The sequence below is a fragment of the Nannobrachium achirus genome, assembly GCF_963921795.1.
Source record: "Nannobrachium achirus genome assembly, chromosome: 9".
Lineage (NCBI taxonomy): Eukaryota > Metazoa > Chordata > Actinopteri > Myctophiformes > Myctophidae > Nannobrachium > Nannobrachium achirus.
In genome coordinates, this window is record NC_137818.1 from 62,359,426 (window position 1) to 62,375,212 (window position 15,787).

At 41.8% G+C, this 15,787-nt stretch overlaps 1 protein-coding gene across 9 annotated transcripts in view; it reads left to right on the forward strand.

Annotated features, from left to right (window-relative positions):
* The first annotated feature begins 3,621 nt into the window (after window positions 1–3,621).
* Window positions 3,622–15,787, forward strand: part of LOC308291166 (uncharacterized protein) — a 184,640-nt gene continuing 172,474 nt past the window's right edge. For 5 of the 9 annotated variants that reach the window (XR_013962315.1, XR_013962316.1, XR_013962317.1 and 2 more), the window contains exons 1-2: window positions 3,622–4,435; window positions 4,846–4,905. Coding sequence is in view for 1 of the 9 variants with exons in the window: in XM_080733120.1 (XP_080589246.1) it covers window positions 4,274–4,368; window positions 4,846–4,905; window positions 10,873–11,062; window positions 12,498–12,608 (456 nt within the window). In the remaining 8 variants the exon portion in view is untranslated. Of the gene's footprint in view, window positions 4,440–4,845; window positions 4,906–10,872; window positions 11,063–12,497; window positions 12,744–15,787 lie in introns of those variants that run through there. The other 4 variants (XM_080733116.1, XM_080733119.1, XM_080733120.1 and 1 more) reach the window with 3 other exon arrangements.

The following is a 15,787-nucleotide window of genomic DNA, read 5'->3' on the forward strand; positions in this document are numbered from 1 at the left end:
CCCTAACGTTTTAGTCTAGTTCTTATTTTGTTGACGAAATCAATATATTTAGTCTTAGTTTTAGTCACACACAGCTTAGTTGTGGGCTCGCCTATAGGCGAGCACACTTTAGTTATTGTCATTATTGTGGGCTCGCCTAAAGGCGAGCACACTTTAGTTATTGTCATTATTTATTTATTTATTTCTATACTAGATCAAGTAGACCAAAAACTTCGGTTCCGTTCTACTCCTACATACTTAGTGAGAAAATGAAAATAAAAACATCAATGTGTTCAGTTTACAGTGGCGAAGTGTGCTATTATTTTCTATAGCAATCGGCCAAATGGTGGCGCTGTAGGAAGCCTTCGAAAGTGCGATCTTTGAACAGGTATAGCTCATGCTGTGTTTGAGGTACAGCCATGAAACCTGTATACACGTATGCGTCTCCTCATGCCGAACAACTTTTACCCTCTAACTTTTGACCTCTGACCTTTAGGTCTCCCACAATTCGGAATAATATGAAAAACAGTAAAAATCTATCTCCTCCTGGGATTTTTGCGATACGCGCATGAAACTTTTTTCACATGAACTTTGGACCAATACGGTCAAACTGTCTTCACGGATTTCTTTTAAAGTGAAATATAATTTTTTTAATAATTCAATCAATATTGCGGTTTTATGCAAATTATTCTTCGGCCTCTAAATCATACATGCAAAGTTACACGTTCATGGCATTTGGCAAAGATGTGGAGGGTTAGTCAAAGTATCACTGAAACCAATTTTATTCCAATCGGCCAAAGGGGGGCGCTATATGAAGTGTTTGAAAATTCAAACTTCAAACGGGCATAAGTCATGACTTGTTTCGTTTGAAGACATGCAACTTGTTACACGCGTGCTTTGACTCAAGCGGAAGACATCTGTGTCATTGTTAAGTAAGCTCCGCCCTTTGATTTTCCGCCATTTTGAGCAGTTTGTAAAACGCGTAAACCCGCTTTTATTCTGGAATTTTCGCTCCACGTGCACAAAACTTTTTTTACGTGAACTTTGGACCGATATCTAAAGATCTGTCAGATCGGATTTCTTTAAAATTGAAACATGCTTTTTTAAATAAATTCAATGAATATTGCAGTTTTATGCAAATTATTCTTCTGCCTCTAAATCATACATGCAAAGTAACATGTTCATGGCATTTGGCAAAGATGTAGAGTGTCAGTCCAAATATCACTAAAACCAATCTTACCCCAATTGGCCAAAGGGGGGCGCTATATCATTTTGAGCAGTTTGTGAAACGCTTAAACCCGTTAGGATTTTTTTTTTGCAATTTGCATGAAACATTCTACACACAATCTAAGGACCTTTATCTAATATGCCGATGAAGTGCACACACACAAAAAAATAATAATAATGAATATAGCTGCAAGCAGCGATAAAGTGGCCAAAGCCAAAAACACCTCAAATCATGAACACAGCCTGCAATGTGCGTGAAATCTTGCAAGCACATTCCCAATAGGTCAAGGAACAGATACCACCCTTCTTACATTGGCCTGTTATAGCGCCACCAGCGGGTCAACTTTTGCACAACACATTTTTGGAACAAAATGGACCAATCTTTGACGTCAGTAACGTCAAAGAGAGCACTGCCTGCGATCTTGACATTTTGTACTTTTATAGCCATTGTTTTCTGGCTTGAAGCGAGCCCACAATTGTTTCGAAGGAACAATATTTTTCTAGTTTTTATTTAGTATTCATTTAGTTTTCGTCAGTGAAAAAACAAACATTTTCTGTCATAGTTTTAGTCAACGAAATCAACACTGGCCTATTTATGCACGAATCAGTCCCCTTGCATCCAAGCTCTAGAGAGCCATCTTCTGACAGTTTCTTGGCGGTTGCGGTAGTTGTGACAGGTGTGCTAATTCAGGTGATGGTGTTAGCCTACACTCTGGCCCAGTTTTGTCTTTATGGGTGACCGATCTCCACGGCAACCGTTGCCACTGCAAAACACTCTTCAGTGAGAGCATAGGCTTTTGGGACTTAATATCTAACTAGCTATAGAAAGTGAGGATTAGATTAGATTGTATATTTTGTTACAGAATTTAAGTTATACTGTAGTTTTGTTAAGTTTAAGCAAGTGTATTGGATTAAGGAGAACGTCATCTAGGAGCTGACCATGTTTTTATTCCTAAGAACTTCATTGCACAAAGCCTGATTTAAGAGACCTCAACTACGCCATGAAACTCCGTAAGGACGAGCTTTGGTTTTTCTATGTGTTGCTGGTGGAGTGTTTTAAGCCATTTAGGTTTAGAATTATTTAATGCTTTAACTATAGAAACATAGCAGATATACTGCGAGCTTGTAGATCTGCTATTTTTGAAAATTCGTGAAAATGTGTGCAAATCTTTGAATATTATGTATTTTTAAGCAACATTTTTAACTCAAATTTTGCCTCGGGGGGTCCCTGCCCCTGGAACTAAATATTTTGAGATGGGCGTCCGTGGCCAAATACATATCATTTTGGGGGTCCTTCATGGAAAAGTTTGAGCACCGCTGACATAGAAACATAGGTTTTTCAAAAAACCTTAGAAGGATTTGAAATATTCAAAGACTGTGAGCTTGTATATCTGCTATTTTTCAATAGTTAAACACAAAGTAATGCGTAATAATACGTTCCCATGGGGGGCCCGCCGTGAATCCTTGTACCCAGGGCCCAGAATGTGGTGCGACACCCCTGGGTTGATTGATTGACTTTCTACTTTTTTTTTTTTTACCAAAACCACAGCTTCTCTCTGTGTGGCCGCCACACCTGTGTCGCTTCGTCGCACCACGCCTCCTGCGCGTCAGAGTCGATGCCTGATGGTGACATCCTTGGCATTGCCCACCCTCTCAACAGATGTCAGTATGATTAAGCTCATATTCTGTTAGAATCGCCTGTAGGCCACCTACCGTATATTGTATGCCAGTGTTTCTCAAACTTTCAAATTTCAAGGTCTCCCTTTAACTCTGACAGTATACAAATGGAACCAAATAGACCCTAACGGGTAGTTACAGACTTGTATGGATCAATTTAGACCCCCATAAAGGAACCCACAGAGTCCCTGGAATCCACTTTGAGAACCACTGCCGTATGCTGTTCCTGTTTATCAGTTTTCTACAAGTCTGCACTATTTTCTTAATTTATTCATTCATTTCCAACTCCAAGAGTGTACAAATGTAACCACCAAATGGGTTACATTTGTACTCTCTCAGAGTTAACTTAAAGGAGTAGTTCACCCCCAAAATGACTTTTTTTCCCCTATTGATTACTCACGCCATGGAGAAGTTCAATAATATTTTGTTGTATTTCTCGCATATTCCTAAGACAAAAAATTGATTATAGTACATTTACCCTGATGGTTTCCCCATCCAGGGCCATGCATTCGGGTCCCCATCCGGAATCAATGGGGGTAAATTTACTATAATCACATTTTGTCTTAGGAATGCGACATGTACAAAACAAATATTATTGAACTCAAGTCTCCATGGCATGAGTAATCAATAGAAAAAAAGTCATTTTGGGGGTGAACTACTCTTTTAACACAGTGTATGTTTTTACAGTGTATACTTTAGATTTTTGCACTGCTTGTCTACTGTAGGCCTACTGTCTTGCACCACTTTACGCGATGCAACTATTTGAGTGCTGTATTGAATGGTGTCTGTCTGTTCTTGTGCTTATTCAAGACGTGTCTATAGGCCTACTGTACTTTGAATAAAATCAGGGTTCCCACGGTCATGAAATTCCTGGAAATATTTTGAAAAAATTCCAGTACTGGAAAAGTTTTGGAATGTATCAAGGGTCCTGGAAGGTCCTGGAAAAAATAACTATGCATTGTCTTTGGTTATTGATTTTTTTAATACCTCTGAACTTACAAATTAAACATGAGCCAAATTGTCAAATATTAGAGGCAGAAATTATGAAAATAGCAGATCTACATGCTCACAACGCCTCACAAAATTCCTCAACTCTTAGTGCTCGTCAGGGCGGGGAGTCCCCAGTTAAAACATGATTATTTCGGGGGTCACGGCCTGAAAAGGTTGAGAACCACTGGCATACACTACCTGTCTTTGGGCATTGCGCATAGGAGTAAGCGACTTGTTATTGAGCTGAATTATTGTTATATAGTCCTGGAAATTGGTTTAAATATTCTGGAAAAGTTTTGGAAAAGTTTTGGAAATTAATTGGTAAAAATGTGTGGGAACCCTGTAAAATGCTTCTTGCTTTGTTCAGCGTATCCCCAGGCTGGACCCGCTACATCCACCTATGGTCAGCAGACGCACGGTTAGCCTAGAGACGTCACTGGTGAATCAACACAACCACCAGAGGACTCTGATCATGCAGAGGAGAGAGCACTGCAGGTTAAATACTCTTGACCAACAAGGAAAACTGTACTAGAATGTATGATTGACAGCAGCAATACATACAGTAGGTGACGACCGATTTGTACTGCAACTATCGATTATTTTCATATAGAGAATGTTGTGTCGATTCCTTTTTCGATTAAGCAAATCATCGAAAAGTATGTTTTTTTATATCAACAAATCCAACAAAAATAAAATCACATGCAGACGAAATTGACAAAAATAACTGCTCAAGCTACGTGTTGTATCACGACACATATTGAGCTGAACATAGTAGATATGCTAACCCTATGAAAGTATACCAATTTTAATAAAGTTATCAATTACTTTGTTAGAATCGATTATTGTTTATAATCGATTCAGTGTGATAAGTTCGATTAACTATTGCACCCCTAGACTCATGGCATGTGTCCACTTCTATGTCGACATCTGAGTTGCTTCAGTCACCAACCTTTTGTCTGTTGGTTGTTTCAGGTATCACCAAGTGTGGAGAAGACCCTTTTATGGTACCAGCAGTGAGAGAGAAGAGCACAGGTGAAAAAAGATGGGACGGTGTTAGTGAACATCATGTACACCAGTGGTTCTCAACCTGTGGCTCGGGACCCACAGTGGGGGGGGGGGGGGGGGTCCCCAGATGATTAGCTTAATGTGCAACATTCTTTTCTCACTTAACAGTAAACAAGTTTAAGTGTATATAGAGGGTATCTGCACATTTCTAAAGTGACAATTTAAGGACTTTTTAAAACGACAAATTAAACACTGGCCAAACTGTATTAGTGGCAGAAATTGTGAAAATAGCCGATCGATCTACATGCTTACACCGCCTCGCGTTGTGAGCATGTAGATCTGCTATTTTCACAATAGAAGCATGTTATACAAAATGTAATTGTCTCAACTCTTAAAATATGATTATTTTTTGGGGTCGTGGCCCGAAAAGGTTGAGAACCACCAATAAATGCGTATCTCGAGAACCGTTCGTCCCACCGGCTTCAGATTCGGCATGCACGTTCCCCACCGCGGCGCGGAGTGCAGTGCCGGGCCTCGACCCGACCCGATGCGCGGTTGTCCCGAACAGATATCTCCATATATGGGCATAAAATGGACGCAGACAGACAGATACAGATATCTCCATATATGGGCATAAATGGACACAGGCAAACAGATGGTCAAAACGGATCCTATGACAACAGGTATAATGGGGTTTGCATTAAAGGTGGAACCGGCACTGTGACTGCAACACAGTCGGAGGCACAGACAGATACAGAGATCTCCATAATGGACATAAAGGGACACAGACAAACAGATACAGAGATCTCCATATATGGGCATAAAATGGATGCAGACGAATACCAGTAGAGTCGCCGGAATGAAACTCGCCGGGAAACGGGGTGCGTTCGGAAATGCAACACCGGGTGGGGCAACGGTGCGCTTTTTCAGTCTGAACTCTGAAGGTAAACTTTCTGAAAAGCAGCAGTTGCTAACCTAATGTTGCTATTGATGTTTATAAACTAGGGTAAATTATGGTGATAGTCCTAATCTCACAGTATCACAAATGTTAATGCTAGAAACAACAAACATGTAATGTACAGTAGGACAAACAATCACAGTATGCCTTCTTCAGTATCAAGATGAATTAATATTCTAATATTCTATTATAATTTACCCTAGTTTATAAACAATAGCAACATTAGGTTAGCAACTGCTGTTTTTCAGAGAGTTTACCTTCAGAGTTCAGACTGAAAAAGCGCACTGCTGCCCCACCCGGTGCGCATTTACGAACGCACCCTCCGTTTCCCGGCGAGCTTCATTCCGGTGACTCTACCGGTTACCATGCAGACAGTCAGACAGACAGATACAGATATCTCCATATATGGGCATAAATGGACACACGCAAACAGATGGTCAAAACGGATCCTATGACAACAGGTATAATGGGGTTTGCATTAAAGGGCGGGGCATTCATTCCCTATTTACATTGTTCCCGAGTTGGCCAGGGTGCCGACTAGACGCTCGGCCGGCCGAGCTTCTAGTGATATAAATGGTTAATATAAATAAAACCTTTTTGAAGTGGTGAAAGCCGCTTCCAAGGAGTGGCTTTGTGTGTCCCTTTCATGTCCATATATGGTCATTTCAGTCCAGAATGAACAGGTTTTATCTGTCCGTAAATGTGTGTCCCATATGTGTCCCCTCATGTCCATATACAGTATGGTCGTTTCAGTCCAGAATGAACAGGTTTTATCTGTCCGTAAATGTGTGTCCCATGTGTGTCCCCTCATGTCCATATATGGTTGTTTCAGACCAGAATGAACAGGTTTTATCTGTCCCGTACATCCAGAATATGTGTGTAGTGTCCGTCCCAGTCTTATCTGATGATTAGAACACATTGAATATATTAGGACTACTGCGGCACCCAAATGTGACTAGGTCTGGCACTTTGTGCCTTATGTCGGTATTAGTTTGAGTTTGTCTGTCCCGTGCCTGTCCCGTCCAAAATGAAAAATTTAACATTGGTCAAGCTTCACATGACAATTTGGCTCTCCAGACAATTTTATACTCAGATTCACCGCTTCACTTCGAACCGAGGTTTGATTTTTTGAGAAGTGCTGACGTACTTGGACATGAATGGGTACTGTCAGGGATGACGTCTTGCTTGCTTACGTAATCTTTTCGTCATTTCCCAACCATTCTCACCTCTATATAATAGCCATGTTGCACGGCAGAATCAGTCGGATATCTAACTATTCTATCGTATCGTTTCTAACTTTGTAAAAAGCATTTAATTCAAGCTAAAGAAATCGCCACGCCACTCGACTGACTCGAGTCGTCACCCGTCACCGAGTCGAGCAAGAGTTTGGGTCATGATAGTCAAGCACCGCATCTGCCTCTGCCTCCTGGCTCTGTTCGCGATGCTGCTGTTGTTGGGTGTGATTTGTTGCTGGAACAAGCAGGATGCTGGGGGTGAGAACGTGTTGCAGGATGTCAAAGCTGCAGGCGAAGACGAGCAGGTCATAGAAGTCAAGGACAGCAATTTTTCCTTCCTGAACGCCGCTTTCACGCTACCACGCCAGGAGGCTCAGCGCTTTTATAATTTCAACTACCTCATGGATCATCCTGACAAGTGCACTGGACAAGACGTCTACCTCCTGATCCTGGTGAAGAGTGCGCCAAAGCATGCAGACCGGCGCGATGCCATCCGCAGATCCTGGGGAGACGAGAGGTTCATCCAGCGCTCAAAGGGAGTGACGGTGAAGGTGCTTTTTGCCTTGGGCGCTCCGACCGGGGATGGAAGCGCCGGCGTTCAGGAGGATCTGCGCCGCGAGGACAGCCTCTACGGGGACTTAATCCAGCGTGACTTTCATGACTCATACCGGAACCTAACCTTGAAGTCCATCATGCAAGTCCACTGGGCTAAGGAGCGATGCTCCGGTGCACGCTTCTACATGCAGGCCGATGACGACACTTTGGTTCATACACTGAACCTGGTGGACCACCTCAGACAGCTGCAGGACGCGGCCCAGAGCAACGTCACCGGCTTGTGGCTCGGCAGCGTGGCTAAGGGCTTCCAGCCCATCCGGGAGAAGGGCCACAGACACTACGTGTCCATCGAAACGTACCGGTGGTCAACCTGGCCAGACTTTACCTTTGGCGCTGGTTACGTGCTTAGCCGCGACGTGGTCGACAAGGTCTACCAGGCCACACTCACCCTCAACGCCTCCGTCCCTCTGGATGACAATTTCATGGGTATTTGTGCCAGCATCATTGGCGTTAAGCCACAGAATCACCCCTTCTTTGCACCCTGTGGAAAAGCACCCTATCACCCATGCATTTACAGGCAGATGCTGAATTCCCATGGCCATTATGGCCAAGACATGCTTAACCTGTGGACTGAAGCGACACACCCGGAGGTCGAGCAGAAGGCCTCCGAGAGCGACTGCACGATGGTGAAAAAGGCTCTCCTTTGTAAACCCGACGGGAATTCTTGGGACACATATTCCTGTGAAGCAGCCTTTGTAGGCCTAGAATAGGTTGTGGTTAAACGTGCATCAGGCGGGGCCCAGACCGCTGGCCTAGCGTTCCGGGCACTAGCCTGAACGGAAAAGAAGCGCTCCTTCCCCCAGCGTCTCCTACGGTAGCTATAATAGCAGTGTGTGGGCGTCTGGGCGACAGTGATGAACGCCTGTCAGACAGCAGTAATGTCATTGGAGCCTGACAAACGTGCTGCGTGTCTCTCCCCATCTTGTTTGCCCCTGTGCGTGGGGAGAAGTAATCGTGTCTGCGATATGGTGCTGAACAGTGTTGGGGAAGAACTTAAGAAGATACTTGGAAAGTGTAGCTTGTAGGCTACAGTTATGGCAGTAACTTGACCAACTTACATTTCTACCCCTAAAGAAATGTGACTAGTTTCAAGTTACATAGAAAAGGTATCTTTTCAGTTAGGCTACTTTCTTTTCCAGCATTAAATTGAGAATTTGGTGTTATCTCATATTATGAGATATATGAAACAAAATAGCCTATAGGCTAATATCCTAGGCTACAAAAAGAAGTCACATGCCAGCAGAAATATGCCTCTCAACTTAGTTTCATACTTTTAAAAATGTTCTCTTTTCTAGGGTATAAAACATTATTGATGACTTAATGGTTTTTTATATTGTGGCACGTTTAATTGATCATATCTTAATAGTAGTAATAGTGTCTCTACCAGGCGATTGAACAACTCAGTGCATATGCAAACATGTTTTTTTTTATTGTTTTTTTTTCCCACAGATATTGCAACAGTTATCATTACATTGTTTTTTTTATACAAAAGACAAAAACAAAGAAAACAATGACATGACAGAACAGTACAAACATTACCACAGTATGCATATGCGTGCGCACAAACACGCATACACATGTATCCATACATGCACACTCTCCCACATGTTACCATCAATAATAACTTGAGGATATCATACTGTTACATGAGGCATGACATTTGATGTCAATCTTATCACATCTCTTTTTTATTTTATTTTATCACATCACATCTCTATGCAATTGCAAACTCATTGACTTCCAATGACGAGTTTGGCGAGTTATAGGCTACTAGAAGCTCGGCCGGGAGGGCAAGCATCTACTGCTGTATAATGCTGATGTGTAACAGCTGCTCCTATCTGGATATCAGATATTGTATGGATGCTGTCAATGCAGCACCACCTGTGCTTCTAAATTGTCTGCGTATAATGTGTTGATACCGTATTCCACACCTACTGTATAAGATTATTTATTTACACACTTCAACACTTATTACTCCACTGCACCCTTATATTAAATAGGCCTAGAATTATTGAATACTTTAGCTATTGAAAAATAGCAGATCTGCAAGCTCACAGCGCTGTGAGCTTGTAGATCTGCTATTTTTGAAAAAGTCGTAAAAATGGGTGCAAATCTTTGAATATATGTCTTTTCAAAGCGAACGTTTGTAACTCAAATTTTGCTGCTGGGTGGTCCCTGGAACTACTAGATATTTTGAGATGCGGGTCCGTGGCCAAATACATATAATTTTGGGGGTCCTTCACATGAAAAGGTTTGAGAACCACTGACATACTAGTCTCTCAAGAACAGACCAACTGAGCTCCAGTTGAAGTGAAAAGGACCTTTTCTTTGACGATGGCCGGCCAGATTGCTGACATGGAAACATCAGGATTTTTCAAAAATAGCAGATCTACAAGCTCGCAGCGCGGCGCTGTGAGCTTGTATATCTGCTATTTTTCAATAGTTAAAGCATACAATAATGATACACAATAATGGGTTAAAACCTTTTTATACTTATAGCCTACCTTGTTCTTATACTATTCTTATTTACCTGTACAAAAACACCAACAATGAAGAAACCTGGAACCAAAATATTTCCCTGCACATTCATAGTAGGGCATTAACGAAAAAGTCGACAAGTCGACTTCATTACACAAGTCGACTCCCACCAGAGAAAGTCGAAGTTGAAAAAAAAAAAACCTTTCTATTGTAAAATAGCAGATCTACATGCTCACAACGCCTCGCATCGCGAGGCGTTGTGAGCATGTAGATCTGCAATTTCTCATGTAGATCTGCAATTTCTCCCTCTATATCTGCAATTTCTCCCTCTATATATTTGACAATTTGGACAATGTTTATTTTGCCATTTTAGAGGTAGCCTATTAAAAAGTCCTTAAATTGGCACTTTAGAAATGTTAAGATACCCTCTATACACTTAAACTTTATGTTGGTGTGTTTACTGTTGAGTGAGAAAACAATGTTTCACATTAAGTTAATCATCTGGGGACCCCACAAAATAACTGGGGGGTCGTGTGTGATGTGATGACGTCATCAAACGATAAAGTCGACTTCAACTCAACTTTTTACTGAGTCGAGTCGACTTGCTAAAATCACAAGTCGTTAATGCCCTGATAGCATTACAGATCTTGCATCTCGAATCCCTTGATCTTGCTTCGAAGTTCTGCGAACTCTCTCACGTTGCATTAGGAAGGAGCTGCGTGACAGCCTGGTCAGACAGACGGAGGAGAAAAGGCTGGCACTGAGACTGCAGCTGGCCGCGAAGGCCAAAGACGGCCAGTATTTATGCCAAGTGGATCGCCTCGCTCTGTCCAGGGACAGAGAGGAGAGAATCAAGCACCGCAGAGCCATGACACTGTACAGGGACGAGAACAAGAAGGTACTCTAAATTAGCCATAAATTATAACTACCAGGAGAGGGTGCTAATATGCGGAGGTTATGTCTCTCCTGGAGTTATAAGCCAGAGTCATATGGCTCTCGCTGGTTGAGCCCCAACGTCCATACTACGCTCAAAACATGTACATATCAATAAGTTGCTCACCGATCCGTCGAAACAGCTTTATATCTACCGGACGGCACACTCGTTGGCATGTGTTAGTCCATATGTTGCTAATAAATTAATGTTTACTAAAACTTCACCGAGTCTCATCGCTTTCCTTGTTTTTGAACTGCTTGGGTAAAAATGGCCGAACATATCACGTGACGTTGATCGCCGTTGCGATTCGCTCATACTAGGACATGACGTTTTTGTATGCGGAAGTATTCCAACGTTCTGTAGTTCTGAAGCGTTCTGAAGGCGACGAGGAAACGTGAGTCTCGGAGAAGTTTTAGTAAACATTAATTTATTAGAAACATATGGACTAACACATGCCAACGAGTGTGCCGTCCGGTAGATATAAAGCTGTTTCGACGGATCGGTGAGCAACTTATTGATATGTACATGTTTTGAGCGTAGTATGGACGTTGGGGCTCAACCAGCGAGAGCCATATGACTCTGGCTTATAACTCCAGGAGAGACATAACCTCCGCATATTAGCACCCTCTCCTGGTAGTTATAATTTATGGCTAACTCTAAATAATAGGCCTGATTTATGCTTGCACGAAACAGGCTACTGTATACACTACTACTACTGTATATACTGTCACAAAGAAACACGGGCGTCACAAGGGGAGGAAAGTGGGACTGAGTTACAAGGGCCCAAGGTGGTGGGGCCCTTAATTATTTTATGCTTGAAAAATAGCAGATATACAAGCTCACAGCGAGCCACCGAGTGCCGCGCTGCGAGCTTGTAGATTTGCTATTTTTGAAAAGTCGTGAAAATGCATGCAAATCTTTGAATATATGTATTTTTTTAAGCGAAAATCTGCAACTCAAATTTTGCTTCTGGGGGTTCCCTGGAACTAAATATTTTGAGATGGGGGTCCGCGGCCAAATACATATCATTTTGGGGGTCCTTCACATGAAAATGTTTGAGCAGCACTGACATAGAAACATCGTTTTTGATTTGAAATATTCAAAGACTTGGCACAAAATGTTCACGATTTTTCAAAAATAGCAGATCTACAAGCTTGTATATCTGCTATTTTTCAGTAGTTAAAGTACCCAGGGCCCAGAATTTGGAGCGGGAAAAAAAAACACCTGACAAATAATCCACTTATCCACTGCATGTCAGCTTTGTTCAGACACTACCTGTAACACCAGTGGAATCTAATCTGTATACCCTCTAATGATGCAGACTGCTTCTCATGTTACATTATTAGCTAATGTTCGCGGTTTTCACTCATCGCGTGTCTATGTGTGTGTGTGTGTGTAGCTAATGGAGCAGATATGGGAGGACAAAGCATTAGCGCGTTCCCTGGAGGCTGTGAGGGAGACAGAACGACTACAACGCAACCCCATTAACTGGAGTGGAACTCTGAAATAGGCTTACAAACCCACGACCAGGAAACTGTCACCTTACCCCTTGGGAAATGAAACCGACACAGTGTTGATTTCGTCGACTAAAACTAGGACGAAAAATGTTTGTCGACTGCGTTTTTTTCACTGACAAAAACTGAATAAAAACTAAGCTGTGATGACTAAAACTAAGACTAAATATATTGACAATTTCGTCAACAAAATAAAAACTAGACTAAAACGTTAGGGAGGGCTAGTGGAGAAGAGAGTCATTTTATGTTTGGTTGCTCTCAGGTGTTGCGTGCTGACGACGCGTTGTGAGCTTGTAGAACTGCTATTTTCAGCACACAACCAAGTGTAAAATCATTACAATGCCATCAAGGCACCGCCAAAATACATTTCAGTTGACTAAATCAACTGTACATTTAGTCGACTAAAATTAGACTAAAACTAATACTTTTCAGGTGACTAAATTATGACTAAAACTCAAAGACATTGTATTCAAAAGACTAAATCAAAATTTGCTGTCAAAAACACAGATTCCACAAAGCTACATTATTATTCTCAATACTAATTTTATTGAAAGTGCAAACAAAGCTCAACATATATAAATAACAAAAAAGTGAATGATAATTTATTGTAAAAAAACGGAATAGACGGTGTTCTAAGCATGTTTCTAAGCATGTTCACGTGGTTGACTCAAAGATAGTGACAAAACAAAAGACAAGGTGGACGGAAAATAAATATTTCATTTGCTGATAGACAATGCTGGTAAACTTCAAAACAGCATATCAACATTTCTTCTCTAAACATATTGCAGTAGAAATAAGTTAAACACACAAAACATAAATGGGTAGCAGTATGCAGATCAAGATTGACATTTTATCCACGGTATCTTAACCCAACCATTTAAAAAAAGCAGCAGTTAAATTCAGTCTTCCATGCCTATCAGACGACGAAATAAACAAAAACGCGGTACATCACCGCCATTGCAAATCCTATTCTCATGCATTCAGACCTAAGGAATCATCTCTCAAAAGTATGATAGAAAATCATAACGGACATACGTAGAATGAACAGAGGTAATAGTGCAGGGGTCTTCAACGTTTTCAGGCCAAGGACCCCTTAGCTGAGAGAGAGATGAAGCAGGGACCCCCAGATTCCACATTGTGTCATCGTTTGACAGCACAATCATCAGTGTATTTTGGATTCATGTCAATTTGTGTTTTCAGATATTTAACCACTTGAACCGTCAATACTTAATAAACTTGACCTCTCACTCTGTACTTCTTTTTTCTCCTCTACACCAAACCTCTTGAAAATAGCCGATCTACAAGCTCGTTGTGAGCTTGTAGATCTGCTATTTTTGTTCTCAGGATATGGACACTATAGAGTTCAAGTGCATACATATAAAAAAGGATTTTTTTTTCTTTCTTTTTTCTATCACACAAAGATTTGGAGGACCCCCTGCAGTAACTCTGAGGAATCCCTAGGGGTCCCGGACCCCCTGTTGAAGACCCCTGGTATAGTGGATAAATAGTGTTTCCAATAGATTTGTCAGGAGTAAGAGGTGGAATGATTAAATTCCCTCGTCTTGGGCTCCGTATCCACACAGTAGCAGCAAGCCTACGGTTTCAATGACCTGGCTCGGTCCTACTTATCCTATAGAGCAGGGGTCTTCAACATTTTCAGGCCAAGGACCCCTTAGTTGAGAGAGAGATGAAGCAGGGACCCCCTCAACCTGTTCATAGATTGTATTTTGGGTTCATGTCAATTTGTATTTTCAGATATTTAACCACTTGAACCGTCAATACTTAATAAACTTGACCTTTCACTCTGTACTTAGTTTGCCTCTACACCAAACCTCTTTGCCGAAAATAGCCGATGTACAAGCTCACAACGCCTCGCGCTGCGAGGCGTTGTTAGCTTGTAGATCTGCTATTTTCGGCTACAGTTCTCGGAATATGGACACTAGGGTTCAAGTTGTTAATCTAAAAAGGATTGGAAGATTTGGAGGACCCCTTGTAGTAACTCTGGGGTCCCGGACCCCCTGTTGAAGACCCCTGCTATAGAATAAATTAAATAAATAAACAAATAACTTAAATAAACAAATGAAACATGAACGTGACAAATTCTCAGACGTGTGGAAGAAAGAAGACATCATTTCTTGGGCGACATTTTGGTCGGATAAAACACACGGATGCATAATAACTCGGTAACAATCAGTTGAGGTCTTATTCATTTAAACCATTTTAAACCCCATTATACTTTGTTGACAAAGTGTCCCCCACAGGGGTCTATCCTTGGCCCACCTCCTTTTTTCACTCTACAACAAATCTATTCGCCAGAAATAGCTGATCACGAATACCATTATGGCAAGTTATGAGCTTGTAGATCAGCTATTTTTTTGCAGAATGTTATATATTCGGCAATATCTACGCTAGGGTTTAAGTGGTTATGCCTGTTTCCAAGGACGTTAAGGTAGGGCAGTGGTTCTAAACCTTTTCAGACCGCGACCCCCAAAATAATCTAATTTTAACTGGGACCCCCCCCCCCCCCCACCTTGACAAGCATTAAGCGTTGAGGCATTACATTTTGTAGAACACGGTTCTGTTGTGAAAATAGCAGATCTACATGCTCACAACGCCTTGCGTTGTGAGGTGTTTTTTTTCACAATTTCTGTCTCTAATATTTGTTTAATTTGACATTTTAGAGGCATTAAAAAGTCCTTAAATTGTCACTTTAGAAATGTGCAGATATACCCGCTAATTAAAACTTTAAGTTGGTTTGTTTACGGTTGAGTGAGAAAACAACGTTGCACATCAAGTTAATAATCTGGGGACCCCCCCCCCAACATAATTTGGTGACCCCCCCTGGGGGTCCCGACCCACAGGTTGAGAACCACTGAGGTAGGGAATCAAGTACAGCTCCGTTATCAGTGCAGCAGTGTCAGTCAGTTCTTCCAAGATTCCTGGCTCCAACAGCTCAGTTCCCTTATGGCCTCCAGGGGCGTCACAAGGGGGTGGGGGGTGGGACTGAGTTACTAGGGCCCAAGGTGGAGGGGCCTTTACTTTAGCTATTGAAAAATAGCAGCCCTACAAGCTCACAGCGCGGCACCGAGTGCCGCGCTGCGAGCTTGCAGATCTGCTATTTTTGAAAACTCGGGAAAACGTGTGCAAATCTTTGAATATATATATATTTTTAAGT